Genomic DNA, 21,666 nt, shown 5'->3' with positions numbered 1-21,666 from the left:
ATGTTTAGACTAGAGCTTAATACTGTAGATCTTCATCAGGACAAAACTGTGTTGTTCCCATGCCTAATGAGGTGTTGAAATTAGATTTAGTATTCTTTAATAAAACAAAAGCTTTATCTAGTTTAAAATGACTTATTTCAAATTGAATCAATAGTGTGTCCTCTGTCCTTAACATAAATGATATAATATAGTGAATTTCTTTGACTTTGACTTGAGAGATGGTACAGTGGCCCCTGGTGGAGAAAAAAAAACTTGTTTTTGTCTCAAAGAAATTCCACAAGTTGGTCTTGCACGGCCTGTTGAGAGTGTTTGTAGCGTTCACCACGGTGAGCATCCAGGTAAGGATGCCAGTCCTCAGTTGGAGAGCACAAACACTTCACACGCTGTGGGAAGTAAACAGAGTTCAGGAGGAGGACCGTTTAGCAGTGGTCGAAATAGTACTCGCATTTTTTAGTGTCAATACTGCAACGTAGAACTACTCTGGAATTCAAAATGTACTTTTGGCATCAAACTTAGGAGTACCAAAAGTATAAAGTACTAGTATGCATAGTATGGGAATGGATGAGTCATTTCAAGTTTTCAAAAATGTATACAAATATTTTGAAAATAGCCAACCTATAAGCTCACAATGCGTCGTGATGCATTGTGAGGGGCTATTTTCTTTTTTAAATATTTTATAGAGTTACAGACAGTAGGCCGACAGGAAATGGGGGACAGAGATGAGGGGTGACATGCAGTATAAGGCCGTCGGGATCGGGAGTCGAACCCGCGGCACAGTGCCAGACTTGGACTACCGGCCAAGGTGCATGGACCGCTGAGCCACGGCCCATGGGTGAGGGGCTATTTTTAAATGGCTGAATTGGTTACTGTATGTTACAGGCTTTAGTTCCGACACGCCAAAGGTCCGACAGTCATCACTAGACCGACAAGTGCGACAACCTACCACCAAACCAACCCCGAACCGCAAGCACGACGCAACACATGGGTGATTTCTGCATGTCAGACCTTGGGTGTGTCAGATAAGCGTGCTCACCAAAATGTAGTTATATTGACTTTACACCACTGCAAATTAGATTCCAGAAAAAGAAAACAGATCCCCAAGAGATACATCGGTATTGCACACAAACAGAAGCAATCACACGCACACACCTTCCATAGGCTGCCCTCTGCTGTACTCAGTTTATACACAGCGACGACAGGGATCCAGACGAGGGAGAAGACCGCTATGCACCAGCCCAGAGCCAGGCCCCAGGCTGGGTACGCCACGTTTCCATAGGAAGGAGGAATGAACGGCGTCAGAGATGAAACCAGGAGCACCTGCAATAGTCAGAGCAGAAAGAAAAAGTTAACATTTCTGTTTAAATCTATGTTACTATAGGAGAATCTAGAAGACCAACATCTTAATCCCTTAATGCAGAGGGTCGGGGATAGGGTTGTCCTGAGCTGATCACATGATCGGAAATCGGGGGCCGATCGCGTCATTTTAAAATGATCAGAAACGGATCGGGAGCAAAAACGCGTGACCGGGACATCGCTAGTATCAATATTATATCATGATATTAGACTGGATATTGTCTGTGATTTTGGATATTGTACCATAATGTGATATGGCATAAGAGTTGTATAAAAATATAATATATCGGATCGGGAAAAATCGGTATCGACAGAGAGTCTAAATCATATGATTGGAATCAGATAAATGTGATCGGGACATCCCTAATTGAGGATCTTTATTTTTTAAAAGACATAGATAGACGGTGAAGGTATTTACTTTTTAAATTAAGGTTCTGGCAACAAATGTGCACACAAAGCCTTTTTTTATGCCATGGTATAAACTATAATAGAATGTGTGAAGTGATGTATAAACTAAAGGGACAGTGCTTGAGACTCACTATGATGACGCAGGGGGTGATGGCAAACCAGCAAGCTCGCCACCACAACCAGAACCAGAAGCTCTTCTTCCCGATCATCATTTCTATGTCTTCAATCAAACGGTTACCTCCTAGAAAGCATAAAGAGTGCACAACATGACACAAAACAGATGTATAGGCAGCCGCAGTAGGCCTATGCACATAATAGTGTGTTTTTCAGGTAGACTCATCCAACTGCATTTGGGCATGTACAGATTGTCAAGACGATCTGCTGCAGTTCAAACCGAACATTGTGTGTGGGTAAAAGGTGATTTGAGTGGCTTTGAACTAGTGTTGATTTTGTCGACTAAAACTATGACAAAAAAAGTTCATCCACTACCTACCCATTTTGATGCTCGGTTTAAACTGCAGCAGATCGCCTTGACCGTGTGCGCTGTACATGCATTGAGTTGTTGCCTATTATGAGTGGCCGGTGAGTGTAGAATTGAGCCTATACTGTATACCTATCACTCTATAAAATGAAATAAAAGGCGAAAGCCACCAAAAAGATTATTGTTGACTTTTAAGCTCTTAACGGCCTGGCACCCCAATACATATCTGACCTCCTGGAACCCCATGTGCCGGTCCGTTGCCTGAGGTCCTCTAATTCAGCCCTACTAGAGGTCCCTAATACAAACCACAGACTCTTTTCCCTTCTCCCCTCTGGGAGGCGCTACAGGACAGCTTCTTTCCTGTTGCTGTCTCCCTGCCGAACTCCACTGCTGCCATTTAGGCCTACTGTATTAGAATCTGGAACAGTCTCCCACTGGACCTCAGGTTTGCTTTTTAAATCAAAACTAAAGACCCATTTGTATAGAGAGGCCATTTTAATCCTCTAGTGGCAGTGCCTATAGATTTATGTTAATTAAGCACTTTGTAACATTGTTTAAAAAGGTGCTATATAGTTAGTTAGTTAGTTAGTTTCATTTATTGTCCACGTGTGGAAATTCGTCTTCGGTCTCAAACAGTAAATTTGAGACCAGTAAATAAACGAAATAAAGTTTATTATTATTAGACAACATACAATAATCAAACTGAGTGCAACGCCTTTTGACCCAAACCTTTGTATTATCCACACCTGTTCGTATTTACCGTATATGTAGATGAAGCCAATGATCTCCAAGAAACCAGTAATTAGCAGCACCCAGGTAGTAACAAACGCATCTGTGAGAGTCACCCAGTATATTCCTGCCTGTCTCACACACACACACACACACACACACACACACACACACACACACACACACACACACACACACACACACACACACACACACACACACACACACACACACACACACACACACACACACACACACACACACACACACACACACACACACACACACACACACACACCAAGCCTAAATATACCGACAATTTCGTCTACAAATAAAAACTGGACTAAAATGTCTGACAGACTAGTTGACAAGAGATCAAGTAGAACTAAAAGACAAGTAAGTCATTGTTGTTTTTGTTCACTCAAGAGATGTGAAGGAGATGCATATGAGCTATATACAGTATATGTATAAATTTATATTTACTTTATTATCAATGTTGAAGATTTAATTGTACTGTGGAGCTAGCTATCGAATGTAGTAGACGGATCATGAGTTGTTTTGTGTTGTATTGTTGTGTTGGATGAATGTTGTATGTAAATGTGTGTAATAATATGAAAGAAATATTGTAATGATGTTTAAGACCCCAGTAAGCTAATGGGGATCTAATAAAATAAAAAATAAAAAACATGCAGAAAGCGGGGATTGGGTCTTGGGCTGGGTCTTGGTTGGGGGCTACAGCTGAGCCCTGCCAATCGGGCTCAGCCCTATTGGCATGACAGGTTGCGCTTGGTCTGGCGAGTGGGAGGCCCGAGTTCAATCCCTGCTTTCCGCACAATGCTTCACTTAGTTTCATTGCATGCTGAAAATTGCAGATCCACAAGCTCACAACCCGTCGCAGCCCAGCACGGCGGGTTGTGTTGTGAGCTTGTAGATCTGCTATCAACATGCAACCAAGTGTAAAATCAGGCATTATTACCACATTTTTCAGCATGCAACCAAGTGTAAAATCAGACATTACGAACACCTAAATGTGCTGTCAAAATCAACACTGCTAGTGCCGACGTACCCTTGTGAGACATGTGAGGCCGAACAAGAAGAAGACAGAACAGGTTACCACGGCAACCATGGCGCGCCTGGATCTGAAGAACTTGGGGTAGGCATCTTGCAGGCTGGTCTCGATGATCCCTAATGACAGGAAGGACAAGACAATGACATATTCAAACTGAAACAATCGCAGGTTCCGTCTGATCTAAACTAGTGTTTCTTTGGTTGTATTTTCAATTTTTCAAATTAGGTGCTGCAAAAGTATAAAGTACCTAAAATAAACGTTATTATGGAGAATGTCCCATTTCAGAAATATTTAGAAAATAGTTAGTTAATTTCCAACACTGCCTTATTGTATGCTGGAACACCATATCTCCTTCCTGAAGGCAGCAGCCTATACAGAACATTGCCAGTGTGTGTGCTAGCTATATTACTAGCCTCGGAAACCCAGACGTTTTTATTTCCAGGGAGAGAAAATATTACTAGAATCTTTCGATCTGAAACTCACCAATCATTGCAATCTGGGAGCCGAATCCAAGAATGAACAGCATGAGAAAGAACAGAACAGACCACAGGGGAGCGAGGGGAATCTGTGAGAGTGCCTCTGGATAAGCAATGAATGCCAGACCAAATCCTGCACACAAATACAGGTGGAAATTAGATCAGATCAAAGGACAATGTGTTGACTACTTTGGTAGGATCCCCCCCCCCCCCCCCCCCTATGAATTGCAGTACTTTGTGGAATCTAGAGAATCTATCTCACCTGCCTGGACAACCTCATCAACAGGCTTCCCTGAGATGTGAGCCATGTGGCCCAAAATGGAAAAGATGGCAAAGCCAGCAAACACACTGGTTCCTTGGAAGAAAAGACAATATGCTTTACTTTAAACCCACATGTGTATTGTACTGTAGGCTACATATAAATATTACATGTATTAATACATAGCTCTTGTATTCGTTTTTACATTTACTGCCTGTATTTACAGAAATTATTTCCCCCAGAGCCCATGGGGCTGGCCTAGAATCCAGTATATGAGTCAATAATGTTTGAATAAGCAGAGACTTTAAACTTATTTCACTTACCAAGATCGCCGAAAGCTAGAACAATAGCGTCTTGAAACACATTGTTATGGAACTTGCTGTAGGAGCACACGGTTGTGATGCCACCATATGCAATAGTCAGAGAATAGAAGACTTGACCTGCCGCATCTTTCCAGACCTAAAACATGCTCACGTACATTTATAAGAGCAATATCAGAAAGCAGAATTTCCTGCAATTTTCTGGTGATGACTTTAGTATTATAGTATATCTGTCGGGAGGAAACCTCATAACTCCAAAATGTTCATTTTTCAGGAAATTAAGAAAACCTCATATTTTTAAAACAAAGCAATACAGCCTCATCAAAGTTGGTGTTGTAACTTCATGTATTGTCAATTACTTCCATGAGGAGAGGTGGTGGAGTTAGTTGCTTTAGCAGACAGTTTGAGGGTCCAATGGAGTTAAGAGGTTTTGTCCAAAGCACTTTTTACTACTTTCCATTGGTTAAATATTTTCGAAACACACACAGACGTAAAGGGTGTTCAATAACACTGATTTATGCCAAAAAAACCCTCAAAAATAGAGTTATGAGGTTTCCTCCCGACAGCAACGATTTTATATTTTAGACGTTATACCTCTGCTTCGCTAAGTTTCGTAAAATTGGACTGGGAACCAATGTAGTACCCGATGCCATCTCCAGCGCCCTCTAGTATCACGCCTCTGATCAGCAGAATGAGCAGCACGACATAGGGGAATATGGAGGTGAAATACGCTACCTGGGGGGGAGAAAAAGCATATACATATACAGTACCAATACTAAGACGACCTTTTTTCACTGACGAGAACTAAATGGAAACTACATGAAAACTAAGCTATATGACTAAGCTATATGATGACTAAAAGTAACAATTTCGTCAACAAATAAAAACTAGACGAGAGATGTTTGAAAGGGTCTAGTGGACAAGAGATCCAGTTGAATTAAGACACAAGTAAATTTACACTTGGTTGCATGCTGAAAATAGCAGATCTACAAGTTCACAACTGAGCTTGTAGATCGGCAAGTGTAAAATCAGCCATTACGACGGCATTAAGGCCAGCCAAAATACATTTTAGTTGACTAAATCAACTGTAGGTTTAGTTGACTAAAATGTCATAGCCAAATGTTTGCCTAGTATGACATGCTCAGAGAATACTAATACTATAGGGTCTAAAAAAATGTATTGACGTATAGCACAGGAAGCCATATGGGTAGAGAAAGCAGATAGAGTACTTTGCCTGTTGACTTGTAGCCTTTGAAGAGGGCCACCGCAACGAGGACCCAGTCCAGCAGTAGACAGAGGGCAAGGTGCCACACTATGGGCCCCGTCTCATCAAGACCACTCGATCGTTGCAGCACCACACGACTGGGGGGGGTGGGGCAAAAATATTATGAGTTAAAGGACAATTCCATGCTAGAAGGCTTTCTTACCTTTATTTGTAGCTGTTACGTCCTCACCAAAGAGATCCAGGTGTTATTTTGTGCAAAAGTGCATTATTGGCTATTTCCCCATAAGCCCTCAATGGGGGTTGGGTTTTTGTGCTAATTCGCTTATTTCCATCGAAAGTGTGCCGCTTGGTGGGATACTATTTACATTATGAAGAGAGGATACAAATAAATGATTTTTGAGCGATGGAAATAAGTGACTTCGCACAACACCCCAATGCCCCATTCAATTCAATGCAATTCAATTAAATTCATTGAGGGCTTATGGTAGGGGGAAAAGCCAATAATACGCTTTTGCACAAGATAACACCTGGACCTCTTTGGTGGGGACGTAACAACTACAAAGAAAGGTCTAGCATGGAATTCTCCTTTAAAGTAACACTCAGGGTTTAATTGTCCTGTGTAGTTAGTAATTGCTTCCATGTACACTACTGTATAATTGTATTTCTTACTCCCAGTATTGCTCAGTGGGGCTCTGTGCTGGAGTGGAGGCAACATTTGTGCCCGGACAGGTGCCATTTTCCAGAGTCCCGTTGGTCAATTGCAGACCGGTCATATTGCAGAACTCTGTGGAAGGTAAAGAGTGCGTCATTGTACTGAATATTCTGCGTTTGTATGATTATAAAATGTTCTTGTGAAGCTATCATTTATGCGGAATATATTGGACAGTGCTCGAAGCATTGTGAAACTGAAAACCGTGATCTTCCGTGTTTTTGTAGCATAATATAATACAGCATGTGTTAATTGGGAAACATATCAGTCTCAGTGGATACAAATACTTGTTAGCTCTACAGTGGGACTGCTAAGCATCAGCATATAGCCAAACCAATTCTCATTTCTCCCTCACTTGGTTTACACAGAACAGTACAGTGTACAGTCCTGTATCCTAAATTCTAGTCGTCTAATTCTAGTTTTCCTTTCGAGTGTTCCCTTCAGGGGTCGCCACAGCGAACCATATGCCTCCATCTCACCCTGTCCTCTGCCTCCTCTTCTCTCACACCTCTTTCACTATCCATAAATCTTCCCTTTGGTCTTCCTCCAGGCCTCCTGGCAGTTCCAACCTCAGCATATCCTTCTACCGATACTCACTAGCCCTCGTCTGTGTAGATGTCCAAACCATCTCAGTCTGCCTTTTCAACCTGCTTGCATTCGTTTCATTCTAGTAAACAAACTGAATGTTTTCAACTAACGGTCAGAGTTGGTAAATTGGCTATGAAATCTACGAGCTGCTTATAGTTATAACTTAACTTAAGAGTAACATGGAACCTATAGGCTACTGTACTGGTGTGGTACCGCAGGTAGCATCAGTCCAGCTCCAGCACTTGCTCCATGGAAGAGGAGACTGGAAGGAAGCAAACATGTAGTGCATGCTGTAGGCGATGATCACACTGTAATAAATGGTTACTAGTGCATTCACCAGCACCATGGTAGCTCCAACACCTGGAGAAGAGAAGAAAAACAAAAAACATAACGTACACATAACGCATGCACAGCAAGGACATTGAGATGAAAAATAATAGTGTTTAAATAATTTCTTCATGTTCCCTAAAAAGTATTAATCATTTGGATGTATAGAGTGGCTCTCACAAAAATAAAGAGCAGGTGTACACTAAGCATTCCTCCAATGGTTAATAAAACCTTTCTGAACACATTGTATGGTGAAGTTACCGGTAACACATTGAGCTCAATGCCCGTTTCTATGATGTTTTTATTTAGTAGTAATTCAGAACTCCATGTAGCGTCTCCCACCTTGGAGTATTGGCACCGCACTCCATATGTTGACGGGGCCTTGACTGCAGAACTGGCCAAGGGAGCTCTCCAGGAAGAACAGAGGAATGCCAGCCACCAACATCACCACAACATAAGGGATGAGAAAGGCACCTGCATGGGTGGAGGGGGTTGTTATTGTGTTTATTACAGGAAAGAGCAAAAGTTAATTTATTTTTAATAGAGCACTGAAGTTTGACGTCTATATCGGTAGAGGGCACAAATCCACGGGTTCATGTACTTTTTTATTTGCATTGTAATCCCCATAGGGGATTTTAGATCGCCTCATATAAGAACTGTGTTTGAAAAGGCAGCTGGCACTATTATGGATATGAAGAATCAACTGACTGAGAGAAAACGCTATTGTTACTGCTAATGAATTAGTTACATTTTCGCTAGAAACAGACTGTATCATAATGAGTGACTGACGGTTGCAAGTGACGGAGCGAGTGACGCCAGGACTTCGGGGCTCTATTTGAGTTGTTTGAGTAGGAGCTTGTACGGTATGTTTGATTTTAGTTTTAGTCATAGTCTCTTGAATGGTTTCATTTAGTTTTCGTCAGTGAAAAAAGGTAGTCAACAAACATCTTTTGTCATAGTAGTAGTCGACGAAATCAAACACTGTTGTACAGTGAACTTGTTATACTGTATGTCAGTGGTTCCCAAACTGTGGTGCTGCACCCCTTGTGGTGCGCAAGCTCCTTCTAGGGGTCAGTAGGGCATTCACTTCTAGTCATTTTTACTAGTTGACTAGGTGCCTAGTTTACTAGTCGACTCCTATTATGTAAAAAGAACATACATCACCACCAGAAAATTGCAGGAAATTCTGCTTTCTGATATTGTTCTTATTTATTTTTTGAAATAAATAAAAACTGTGTACATTGGTGACTTTAAGTATAATCTAATCTAATCTAAAAACATTTATTTATTTAAATCAACTAGTACCAGCAAGATCAACTAGTGGATTTACTAGTCGACAAGTTGCTTAATGCCCGGCCTAGGGCCTAGGGGGTGCGAGACATGAAATCATATACTGTACTCACCGCCGCCATTCTTATAGACCAGGTAGGGAAACCGCCAGACGTTACCAAGGCCAATAGCGTGGCTAATCATGGAGATCAGGTACTCGCTTTTATTGCTCCAGGTTTCACGCCGAGTATTGTCGCCCCCATCGTCAAAACGGACGTCCTGTGGGAAGGGGAAAAAGTACTCACTTCAAGATCATCAATTAGTAGGCTATAATAGGACCATATGTATGCCTAGCAATCATGACCCATCATCAGGGTGAGACATCACCCAATCAAGAGGGTTTTAGTGAGTTAAAACTTTTGTACCAGGAACTACATCCAATCAAACTTCAAACACACTGACAAGTATCATTATATCTCATATCATATACGTAGATATTTACATCATTATTATTTTTTTAGCCAAGCATATTCACAAATTAATTTTGATATAGATTATAGACCTGCTCAGAGCAACAACAATTGGAAGACAGGTAAACTGTTCTAGCAAAGTTATCCTTTGGGAATCATTTATTGTTCATCTAATTTAAGAACACACTTTGGAATGATCTGCGCTCTGTGTCTGAGGTGCCAGACTGCCAAAATCCCATTAGTCTGAAGATCCATTGCTCCTGAAAATACTGGAGATTTGCCATGATCATGTTGAATCGGCTGAAACAGACACATTACCATGAAGTAACATTATGTTGCCCTTAAAAGTTAAAGGCTAAAATAAGTGTTAAAATAGCTCTATATTCTGATAGTACTCATTGCTATAGAGTGTATGTTCAGTAATAGGAGTATCCATGTCTCTCCACAAACAAGTGCAATTGTATTTTCTGTTTATTCAAGAGCTGGAGAGAGGAGGAGACGCCTGTCACTGAACTAACATAATATAGTGCCTAAATATAGTGCCTATAACTTTGGCTCCCTGCAGGCAAACGTCTATTTTCTCTTTTGGGTCCTGAAGGCACTCTGGAGTTTGTCTGAATTCTTACCTGCTCAGCAACGGCAGAATTCTCGTCAATGATGTCTGTCGAATTTCTCCAGCTGCATTTCTTCATTTTAGCATGTGTTGTGAGTAACTATAGGCATCCAAGTTGCTCACATACCCTATTGTTTTTAAGGTCTAGTCCAAGGCGACACATTTTTGGATAAGCTTGTAATGGGTGGGTGTGTTGGCCTGTGCGCCCTAGTCCCTATTGATTCAAATACTTAGTGCGCGCATGCACACACACACACACACACACACACACACACACCTGGCGTGAGGGTGAGGAAGAATGTAATAATGTATGGTGTCAGGTTAGTAAAGGGGGGAGGAGTTGAGTGCCAGAAGGGAGTTGGTAACAGGGGAGCGATCAGACTATATACTCCACCTCAACTTTGATCGATTGAATATTTTATTCGACAGAAATGCAAAACTAGTATAGTATATAGTAGGCTATAGTCAAACACTTTGTCTAAAAGGATTATACACCCACACTCCACAAGTTTCACAGATAGTTAATGCATTTTGCTAAATAGTTACTGTATCGATTTCAAATAATTGAATTGTATCGTCATAAATGAACCAATATCGTCCATGTATCGGCTTGTCAACCATGTATCGTGATACGTATCGTATCGCTGTTAAAATGTGTCGTTACACCGCTATATATATATATATATATATATATATATATATAAATATAGAAAGTAAAGTAAAAAAAAGGGAAAGAAACATGAAGGTATGGGGGAAAAGGGGTGTGTGTGGGTGGGCGGGGACTCAGACTTCCAGGGGGCCAGTTTCGAATCGCAGCCGTCCGTAGGTGGTCTTTGAGAGGAGTTTTGAAGGAGTCAAGGGATTCACATGTCTTAATTGCTGTTGGTAGGGCGTTTTAGTGGCATAGGAGCGAAATTAATGAAATCCCTTGTGTGTAGACGATGTAGACTGATCCTGAGACAAGAACAATGTCCTAGAAGAACAAAATCAGGTGGGGCCAGTTTGACAACATGACAGAAAACAAAGAGGAACTGCAGAGAAATGTTCTAGCCTCTAGGTGATATTAAAGACTAAGAAACAGTACGGTACAGTAGGAAATATCTTTATGATTTATTAAAGACTAAGAAACAGTACGGTACAGTAGGAAATATCTTTATGATTTTGAACAGCAACAGGGATATTAGGCCTACCTTACTTACTGTACACTATAGGCCTATTCAATATTTTCTTGAATAGATTTTAAAACACTTTTATTTGTTTACAAAGCACTTAATAACTTGGCACCTTCATATAAGGATTGAGTCTATATGGCCCCAAGTTGTGGAAAACACTACCACTGCACCTTAAAAATGCGAGCTCTCTTACTGTTTTTAAGAGTAAGTTGTTTTTACAAATTGTCTTACTATTTTTATTATTCTCACTTTTTGTATTGCTATTTCTACCTTTTTATTTGTAAAATTATTGCCCTATATTGACTTGTTCTTTAGTTTAGTACTACACTGTTTAGCTGTCAAATTCTGTGTATATTTTGTGTGTTGGGGGGGGCTTGAAAGGTTCACTTCTGTGTAACATTACATGTTAAAGCATGCATACTACATGTTTAAGCATGTTTAAGCACATACTAGACCGCACAATGGCAGCCCCTCTTCTTCCATAGAGTAGTCTGCTCTGAAGAAGGCCGTTTGACGAAAAGCGTCAGCGTTCTCAAATAAACATGATAAATTGCATCTGAGCCAGTCTTGCAGCTTTTATTTTGGAGTGCTGCTTTTTCACCCTGTGGAAGAAGAAATAATACAAAGACGCTGGCGATGGATTGGCCAAACCCTTCGCAAGCCTGCATCTAGTATCACAAGATACGCCCAGTTCTGGAAGCCACAAGGGAGAAGGAAAAGGGGCAGACCAAGAAACACCTGGCGGCGTGACCTAGATGTAGATGTGAAGAGATCTGGCCATACATGGGGACAGCTGGAGAAAATGGCCTAAGCACGGCTATGCACCGGGGTGGTGAAGGGGTTAAAGCAGTGGTCCGGGGACCACCAGTGGTCCTTGAGGGGGTTCCAGGTGGTCCAACGGGAGGAGTAGGACTATAAAAACAATAGAGCGTATGCGTGTCACATCTTCAAACCAGGAAGTTATGCAGGAACGCCTACTGTGTGGCAAATAACTACTTCCTCTGATTGCATTAAACAACATTAAACAACTCACTTTGCATGTTGCTTTGCCTCTCGATGTGCCATTCACTTTAAGCATGCGCATACCCTCTATAGATCACGTAGTGCAGCTTTAAAAGCAGTCAGTGTGTCTAGGTGTGTCGCTCCAGTAGCTTCAATGGAACGCGGAAAGGGTTGAGGGGACATAGGCCCGCTCTCTCCCAGTCAGACAGCCTGTGATTGGTGCTCTCTGTCTGCGTGGAGGACGATTGACAGGTCGGGGTGGTCATGTCCTGGTCCCGCCCCTTGCTGTTGGTAGCTCCGCCCCTCCCGACTCGGTTGCTAGACGATTCCACCGGCGTTGCAGTGTCAGCGTTCTTCTCCAGATGGGCGGTGGAAGCTGATTGGCCGTCCGGATGGCGTGCGGTGGAATCCGATTGGCTGTCCGGATGGCGGGCTGGACCTGTGTGTTCAGATAGACGGAGACGGGGGGGCGGTTTTGTCCATAAGTACATTTACTCAAATACTGTAGATTTTTTTTAACTTTTTGACACTAAGGGTGCGTTCAGAAATACACACCGGGAATGTGGTCAGTTTTTTGTGCTGGGCGGTCACGTCACAGAGAGAACAGAGTGTGGTTTATTTAAGAACGACCAGATGAAACATGGGCCAGAGTAAATGTCAAATGAACAATTGAATGGTGATGAACTAAATACTTGCCATAGCTATCTTAGCTTTCGCCCCCCGGGGAGTACTCGAGACACTGCAGTGACACACGCACACACACTGGAGAACTCTAACTACTTTCTTTTCTTACATTTTTATCCCACGATTTTGTAATCCATTTTTTCACCCAGTGTCAGTTATCTAATGTAATCCTGGGCACTACACTTCCTCTGCCAACCTGGGGGGGCAGCGGACTGACCTCATGCTTCCTTCTATGCATGAGGAGTCCAAGCTGCTTCTTTTCACCTGACAGGGGAGAGTTTCCCCGGCCGAACGTAGCGTGTGGAAGGAACACGTTATCCCGACCAGTTCCTTTCTCCTCCATCAGACGCCCTGGCTGGCCAGGGGGAGGTAGTTTAGAGACCAGGATTACTGCATGTTTTTGTGAGGGTACCTACTCTAGGGGACACGGGGAGAACATGCAAACTCCACACAGAAAGGCCCTTTCGCCAACCCCCGCCTCGGGTATGGGCACTGATGACGCGGAGGAGAGAACACGCCCCGAGCGCCCACAGTGTCCCCAGCGGGAATCGAACCCACGACCTTCTAGCTGTGAGGCAACAGCACTATACCGACTGTGCCACCGTGCCCCAATTTCTGAGTAGGGTCGGTTAGGTTGCGAGTTCACACTGAGTGAGTCTGAATTCAATAAACAATAAATCCACACATTAAATCATGCAGTGAACGATAATAATAATGTTTCTCAAATAAGCTGGGCATAGGAGGGGCTAGCACCCCTCAATAATAAGGTTTCCTTCATTTTCTGAAAAATGTATACCGGTATTTTTCATTTCCTGAAAAATAAACATTTTGGAGTCCCGACAGCAGAGATATGCCATTTTAAAAAGACTTGAGTATATACTTGAGTGTGTTGTTTGTCCACCGGAGGGTGCTGCTGGCCTCCTGGAACGTTCAGCTTTCACAGAGGAGATGACAGGAGATGACAGGACTTCATACACCTGGATGGAAAGGAACGCAGAGCGGACACATTAAGACCGGAGACCAGATTCTACAGTTTTCTGATGATGTTTCTATATCAGTGGTGCTCAAACAATTTTATGTCAAGGACACATTTCAACACATCGACTGCCAACCACCGTAGAGTCCGGTGTTTTCGCTCTTCGCCAACCGATGAATGGTGCCGAGACTTGCAGAGAAGAATACATTTTTTATCTTAGTTTTAGTCAACGAAAACAACACTGGTTTTAGGTGAGAAGGTGATCACCGAAAACTACAACATGACATCACGCCGCGGGGTGATAAGTGACTCACCCAACAGACTACACTCTCAGAGTTAAATTAACTTTGATTTTACAATATAAATTGGGGTCTGCTAGAGCCGTAAAAATCTTCTCTTATGGGGGTCCCTGGCATATCTTTTCAAAACGGGGGTCCGTGGGCTAATTAGTGTCAATTTGGGGGTCCTTGACATGAAACGTTTGGTTACCGTGGAATAGACCACGGCACTGGATATTGCATGTTTAATGACTTAATGACCGACTCGTTTTCCTTTCTTCTCTATTCTTCTACCTTGAGAACTGTAAATGTTGGGAGCTTGTAGGAAGCATAGCGTCACCTCTAACCATGTGACGCCCATCTGTTTAGATTCCTGCAGACCGGAGGGCGGTTCACAAACGTTTTAGCCCGGGATCCAAACAGGTGAAAATAGCAGATCTACAAGCTCACAGCGTGCTGCGATGGGACACATTGTAAAAAAAAAAAGAAAAAACACCTTTGGACAGCACCATTGCTCATTCTACAAATGTCTTTTAAAACAGTAGTTCTCAAACTGTTTCGTGCCAAGGTCCCCCAATTAACATACACACAAAGTCACTTGTTGGAGCAGCCTGAACGCCAAGATGGATTATTATATCCACACTATTGCATTCTCATTCTGTATTAACATATTGGTTCAATCTATCTGACTGAAATATAACTCTGTGTTGGTTATATTTCTGACTAATAAAATATACAATCAATCAATCAAATCAATCAATCGACACTACCTCCATGAAGTGGCGGTGCAGTTCACTGCCATCCAGTAGGTGGAGCTCTTCAGGCAGACACATCAGTAGTTCCAACACCACGGCACTTTCTGAGGCAGAGAAGAAGACATTTATGACAATTCTGGAAGATTAACCAATAAGACAGATCTACAAGCTCATTGTAGAACCACTCCACAGATCTACAAGCTCATTGTAGAGCCACTCCACAGATCTACAAGCTCATTGTAGAGCCACTCCACAGCAGTAGCTATTCAGAAATTGCAGATCTAAAAGCACTTTTCCACCGGGGTCTACTGTATATCAGTAGCTCTCAAACTGTTTCATGAATGGCAAATGGTGCAAAATAGTGCTTTTATCCAAAGCACGTTTACATAGATTGTGCATTACATTCACACACACACACACACACACACACACACACACACACACACACACACACACACACACACACACACACACACACACACACACACACACACACACACACACACACACACACACACACACACACACACACACACACACACACACACACACACACACACACACACACACACACCGAAATTCGTGGTTCCCATTCGGCTGTTCTACCGGCCACTTCTACCCCTGAGCCAAGGAGAAGGACAATGTGCCCCTACCCCCCATCTCAAAATATGTTGTTCCAGCACTTCCAGGACTGTCATAAACGTGCATGGTCATGACACTGACAGAGACAGACAGAACAGGAGGAGGAGATGCAGATATGGTCGTATTGCAGTTGTTCATGTCGCAAAAACGAGGGCGAGGCTTGATTTCATAGGGCGTGCCAGATTGATTTCAGCCATCACATTTATCACTGCTAGGAATGAAATTAAGGAAGGATCAGCTGTTTGCGATCACTTTATAAATGCTGGGGCGACGTGAGTGTACTACAAAACCTACACTCGAATTTGGGGCAGATTTTACACTCAATTGATAAATGAGGGCCTATGCCTATTTGCTCTAGACACTATGACGTAAAATTCTCCATTCATTGTCAATGGGAATTCAATGTTTGTGTAGGATGGAAATCTACACTAATAGCTGAATATAGAAAATAAAAAGATGGGTTTAATAATTACTGTTAAATATAGCTACACTTGGTCTATCGATAAACGTGTGTATTCTCAGTGTTCATTCAATCAAGGGGAGCTTTATTAATGGCACGAGGAAACAAGCGGTTACATTGCCAAAGCAAGTGCCGCTGGGAAAGAGGGAGTCGCACCTCTGGTTGGCCTACCAAACTTCCCCTTCTGTGACGCACGAGGAAGCTTGGTAAGATTTTGCTATGCTTCGCAGGGAAAGCTTGCCTCCATGTTGCCTCCTCTCTCTAGAGAGAGACACGCCCCAGAGCCGAAGGAGACGTCTACCTTTTTATGTGTCTATGATTCTCACCCATGGCAGTGATTACTTCTGACCTGGTAGATCTTAGAGAACTCACCCGTGGGCAGTGAATAGGTTCTTCTGTGTGTCCACTTAGATCTTAAAGAACTCACCCATGGCAGTGAGGACACAACGGTCTTGTTTCTCTGAGTCCACTTCACCCAGGTAGCTGTAGATCTTAGAGAAATCCACATTGTGGCACTGCCGGGCTGAATGGATGAAATCAATTAATTACAATTAAGGCATTTAGCAGGCGCTTTTAATCCAGAGCAATTTACAGTAAGCAAGAACACCACATGGTACAATAGAAATAGTCATAAAGGATCATAAGTAAGCTAAGAACCTAACATCCGTCTAACAGTAGAGTAGCTGTACAATTAAACTAAAAGTATACACTATAGAATGCTATATCTACATAATACGTCTATCTAAATGACATAATTTTAGCCTTCACATACGCCTGTAAGGTCGTCGAGGCTAGGGCAAGTGCTTTGGGCTAAGATGGATTCTGAAGACGTGAGTTGTCAGACTGCGGCGGAAGATTGGGAGTGAGTCTGCAGTTCTGATAGCAATGGGCAGTTCATTCCATAGTTTAGATTGGGAGTGAGTCTGCAGTTCTGATAGCAATGGGCAGTTCATTCCATAGTTTAGATTGGGAGTGAGTCTGCAGTTCTGATAGCAATGGGCAGTTCATTCCATAGTTTAGATTGGGAGTGAGTCTGCAGTTCTGATAGCAATGGGCAGTTCATTCCATAGTTTTGGAGTCATAAGGGAGAAGAAGAGTCTGGGACGTGTGGAGCGTTGAATAAATGGATGCATGAATGAATTATTGTATTCTTTTTAAATATATATTGGCCTTCATTATTTTAAAAGCTAAACTGGAAAAAAAATTAAATAATTGAAAGTGAATAATAAATAGAGAGTAACCTTGATGGGAGTGTGTGTGTGTGTGTGTGTGTAACCTTGATGGGAGCGCAGACGAGGCGAGCCGGTGGTCTGGTTCAGAGGACCACCCATAGGAGTCTGTGACTGTAGGGTTTGGGGTGGACCGGGGGTCCTCAGTGCTGTGGTTTGGGGTGGACCGGGGGTCCTCAGTGTGGTGTTGTGGGGTGGATCGGGGGTCCCTGTGGTTTGGGATGGACCGGGGGTCCTCTGTGTGGGGACCAGGGCAGGGGACGCAGCGCAGCTCGACTGCTGACCTGAGGAAAGTTGAGATTGAAAAATCTATTCTTGATATGACCTTTAAAAGGGTGTGTGTGTGTGTGCGTGTACTGACTGTTCACATTGCTGATGACAAATAAAAACAAGGAAATGTGTCGCACATTTGGATCACAGGGGGGGAAAAAAACTCTCCCCGTGGCTATAGGGGGCCTGTGGGACGCGATACAATTTTTTTTCCTGAATGACAAAGGTGTCAAATTGATTTTAAAATAATACTGTGCTATTTGTTTGGTTTTCGTTAACGATTTCTCCTCGCACCCGTAGATCAAGATCAATTCTCTCGCTCTCTCTCTGACATCAGGGCACTCGGGTCACGGTGAACGTCACGTTTTGGACGTCGTCACGTTTTGGACAGTTTGAGATGAGACGTGGGTGTTTGGAGAAGGTTAGAAAGGCATCTTAAGGAAATCACATTTTTGAATCACATCTGAAACTCTGAATGAATGAATGAGGCTTAAGTCGGATTCCATGTGAGAGAGAGAGAGAGAGAGAGAGAGAGTACATTCATACCTGGAGAATCAGAACCACGTGGAGTGGGTGTGCCGGCCAGGCTTCTCGACGGTGAGGAAGTGCTGGTCAGAGGATGGGGGGCCGGGCTGCGTGGCGGTGGCACAGTGCTGGTCAGAGGGTGGGGGGCCGGGCTGCGTGGCGGTGGCACAGTGCTGGTCAGAGGGTGGGGGGCCGGGCTGCGTGGCGGTGGCACAGTGCTGGTCAGAGGGTGGGGGGCCGGGCTGCGTGGCGGTGGCACAGTGCTGGTCAGAGGGTGGGGGGCCGGGCTGCGTGGCGGTGGCACAGTGCTGGTCAGAGGGTGGGGGGCCGGGCTGCGTGGCGGTGGCACAGTGCTGGTCAGAGGGTGGGGGGCCGGGATGCGTGGCGGTGGCACAGTGCTGGTCAGGGGGACATGGGTAGGGTGGGTGGACCTCTGAGAGCCTGGCTCCATGGAGGAGATGGTGAACATCTGAAAATGGAGGGAGGGAGGGGGAGAGAGAGAGAGAGAGAGAGGGGGGGGGGGGGGATGAAACTTACGGTCTTAAACATGTATTATTTATTAGTTGTATAGCACAGAGATTTTGAAAACATGACCAATGACAAAAAACTCCCATATCTGCTGGGCGACGTACAACAATGTGAAAACACAGCAGCAAGATTTGTGAGTTGCTGTGATAGGAGAAGGATATCAAAATGACTAATCATTGTATATCCCTGCACTATACCTGCATCGAGTGATCTTGGTACATAGAAATTGATCTATTGAAGATTCTGACTTTCAAATGTACATCATTTTTGTTTTGATTGTATTACTGTATTGTTGTATTGTTCTTTGTGCTTTGGCAATGTAAATGTATGTTTTCTCATGCCAATAAAGCCCTTTGAATTTAATTTAATTTAATTGTATAGCTATACACTTTTGGAGTGAATAGCCTACCCTACATAATGTTTAGATGCCTCTCAGCTGGTCAGACAATGCTACTCCATTTTGTCTACAGACAGAAAAACGAGTGCAGACAAAAGTCTATGACAGCTCCCGACCAGACGTGTTGTTTTGGCGTGAGCTACACGCTTGGTTCTTCTTCCACACAGTGAGGTGTTGATACCTACCTGGGAGAACGCTGTGAGGATGGGTTCCTCCAGGGCTCCGGTCACGCGACAGGCCTGCTCCACCCACAGCTCTATGGGTGTGTCGAGTCTCCGCTCCTCCTGGTTCTCCTTCCGTAGACCGTGGCTCACGTGGCTCAGAACTTTGTTCTGGAGAGCCTCCACCATGCACTGGATCTATGATAAAAACATTAGGGGTCGTCAGAACTTTGTTCTGGCGAGCCTCCACCATGCACTGGATCTATAATAAAATATTAGGGGTCGTCAGAACTTTGTCAATTTCTTATTGTGCAGGTGTGTTTTACCTCATCGACAGGCGTTTTGGGGCAGGTGTGTTTTACCTCATCGACAGGCGTTTTGGGGCAGGTGTGTTTTTACCTCATCGACAGGCGTTTTGGGCATGCGTGTCTGCAGGGCAGTGTAGTCCAGAGGGGTGGAGCCGGCGTCGTAGATCCTGCCCAGCGCTTTGAGTGCGTTCAGCAGCCTCTGCCGCTGGGCGGGCGTCCAGCGGAGCACCCTGCGGTGCCGGCGCTCCGGTGTGGGCGGTGTCAGGTCCGTGCCGGCGGCGGCGGCATAGAAGCGGTTCGGTTTTGATCGCGAACGAGTGGGTGGCTTCATGGCGGATCCGATGGTTTTGTAGAAGTATCTCTGTCAACGGTGAAAACAAGTACCGGTAGTTTTAGTAATCATGATCAAATTGATTAGTTGCCAACTAATTTAGTAATCGTAATCGAATCGGAGTTTCTTGCAATTATTGTCATACTGTTGATTGATTGATTATGTGAAATATAAGTAAACATTAACAATATGCATTATTATTGTCAGACCAGTCATATTAGTATTACCACAAACCACGTTCAACCCAGATTCGGCTCAAACAAGGGGTTAAATTAATTTCGCTCTAATTAGAGTCTAATGTCACAAAAATGTGAAACGCCCTTCCGCCATTAAGAAATGTGAATCCCTAGACTCCTTCAAATCCGCTCTCAAAGAGCACCTACGGATGGCTGCATTTCGAAACTGGCCCCTGTAAAAAAGGTCAAAGTCCCCCCCCTGAGAGGCTAATGTCATGGTGATGCATGGCCCAAATGCCCAATAAATAATGGACGCATGAAAAGGGTTGAAAACCACTCAAACATAACGCTTGTTTGAAAACCACTGATATGATCAGTAGTAAACCAAGAACCATGAAAACGAGATGAATGATGCACCTTAAGGGGATTAGCCTATCCTCAAAATAAATGTCAAAATAAAACAATATCCAAAGAAATAACATTGAAACTATAAACACTATTGATACAGTAATGGTCTTATTATCATTACCTTCATTTTAGAGGTATTGAAAAGGTCTTATTGTTAAATGAGCAGATTCCCTGCATACACTTATACGGTCTGTTTGATTACTGTTGAGTTGTTAAATGTTTCACCCCCCAAAACGTACACACTTGCTGCATGTATGCTACATAACAGACATTCAGATGTGGAAGAAATGCCAGTTTTGAGATTAAATAAATAATAAAATGTAATGGTGTGAAGTATAAGTAAATTACATGCACAGTACATTATAATTATCAGACCTAGAAACAGCACCTTATTTTTATTTCCATAATTCCATTCAAAAAGTTTAACTTTCATAGATTATAGATTCAATGCGCACACAACGTAAAGTATTTATGTTTATCTTTACACAATGTTGGCTTCCATCCCAGGCATAAAAGCCACTGAATTTCAAAAAATTAGAATACTGTGAAGAAATCATCATTTACTTTTTGCAGAGCATGAATGTTTTAATCTGAATGTAACATTAAGAAATTATAGGATCACATCAAATCAATCAAAATATGGTACTTTCAAAACAGAAATGATTCTTCAATACTTGGTTGGGAATCCCTTTGCCTTCATCACTGCCTCGATACGATTGAGGCAATCAGCCTATGGCATTGCCCAGGGTTATGGTAGAGATAGTATTCATTAAATTGATTAAATATGATATGTAAATACTTACATAAAACTGTCTGTCGATCATCCACGCCGCTCGAGCGTTCTTGCTGCTTGTTGCCGGAAATTCCGGAAGTAGCTCCTGCTACTGCGCGTGCGTGGTGGTCCAAACAGAACGTAGTAAAACCGTAAAACACCTACAAAAGAAATCAGCGTAAAACTGACTGCGCTCCAAAACCATTGTTTGGATTGCGCGTCTGTGCGTGCAGTTACGGTACGGAGCCGTCTAAACGAGATGCAAAAATCGCCTATCAGCTATTTTCCAAGCGATT

General features: G+C 43.1%; 2 protein-coding genes across 2 annotated transcripts; both read right to left on the bottom strand.

The window, feature by feature from the left end:
• Positions 1–9,463, bottom strand: LOC308334859 (sodium- and chloride-dependent neutral and basic amino acid transporter B(0+)-like). The gene is made up of 14 exons (XM_080791735.1): positions 9,348–9,463; positions 8,287–8,418; positions 7,831–7,977; positions 6,990–7,104; positions 6,325–6,457; positions 5,690–5,830; positions 5,099–5,234; positions 4,779–4,871; positions 4,524–4,649; positions 4,038–4,156; positions 3,003–3,102; positions 1,893–2,002; positions 1,150–1,317; positions 1–383 (listed from the first exon to the last, which is right to left on the bottom strand). The coding sequence occupies exons 1-14, from the start codon at positions 9,415–9,417 to the stop codon at positions 264–266; spliced, it is 1,710 nt and encodes a 569-aa protein (XP_080647861.1). The 5' UTR covers positions 9,418–9,463; the 3' UTR covers positions 1–263.
• Positions 9,464–11,470: 2,007 nt separating this feature from the next.
• Positions 11,471–21,451, bottom strand: snapc2 (small nuclear RNA activating complex, polypeptide 2). The gene is made up of 9 exons (XM_080792242.1): positions 21,402–21,451; positions 19,775–20,044; positions 19,400–19,573; positions 18,311–18,758; positions 17,542–17,778; positions 16,693–16,788; positions 15,179–15,267; positions 14,035–14,131; positions 11,471–12,909 (listed from the first exon to the last, which is right to left on the bottom strand). The coding sequence occupies exons 1-9, from the start codon at positions 21,420–21,422 to the stop codon at positions 12,599–12,601; spliced, it is 1,743 nt and encodes a 580-aa protein (XP_080648368.1). The 5' UTR covers positions 21,423–21,451; the 3' UTR covers positions 11,471–12,598.
• Positions 21,452–21,666: the final 215 nt, after the last annotated feature.

Source organism: Protomyctophum bolini (assembly GCF_963924005.1).
Source record: "Protomyctophum bolini genome assembly, chromosome: 20".
In the NCBI taxonomy this organism is placed as follows: Eukaryota; Metazoa; Chordata; class Actinopteri; order Myctophiformes; family Myctophidae; genus Protomyctophum; species Protomyctophum bolini.
Note: the sequence above shows the minus strand (reverse complement) of the source record. Positions and strands in the feature narration are given on the sequence as shown.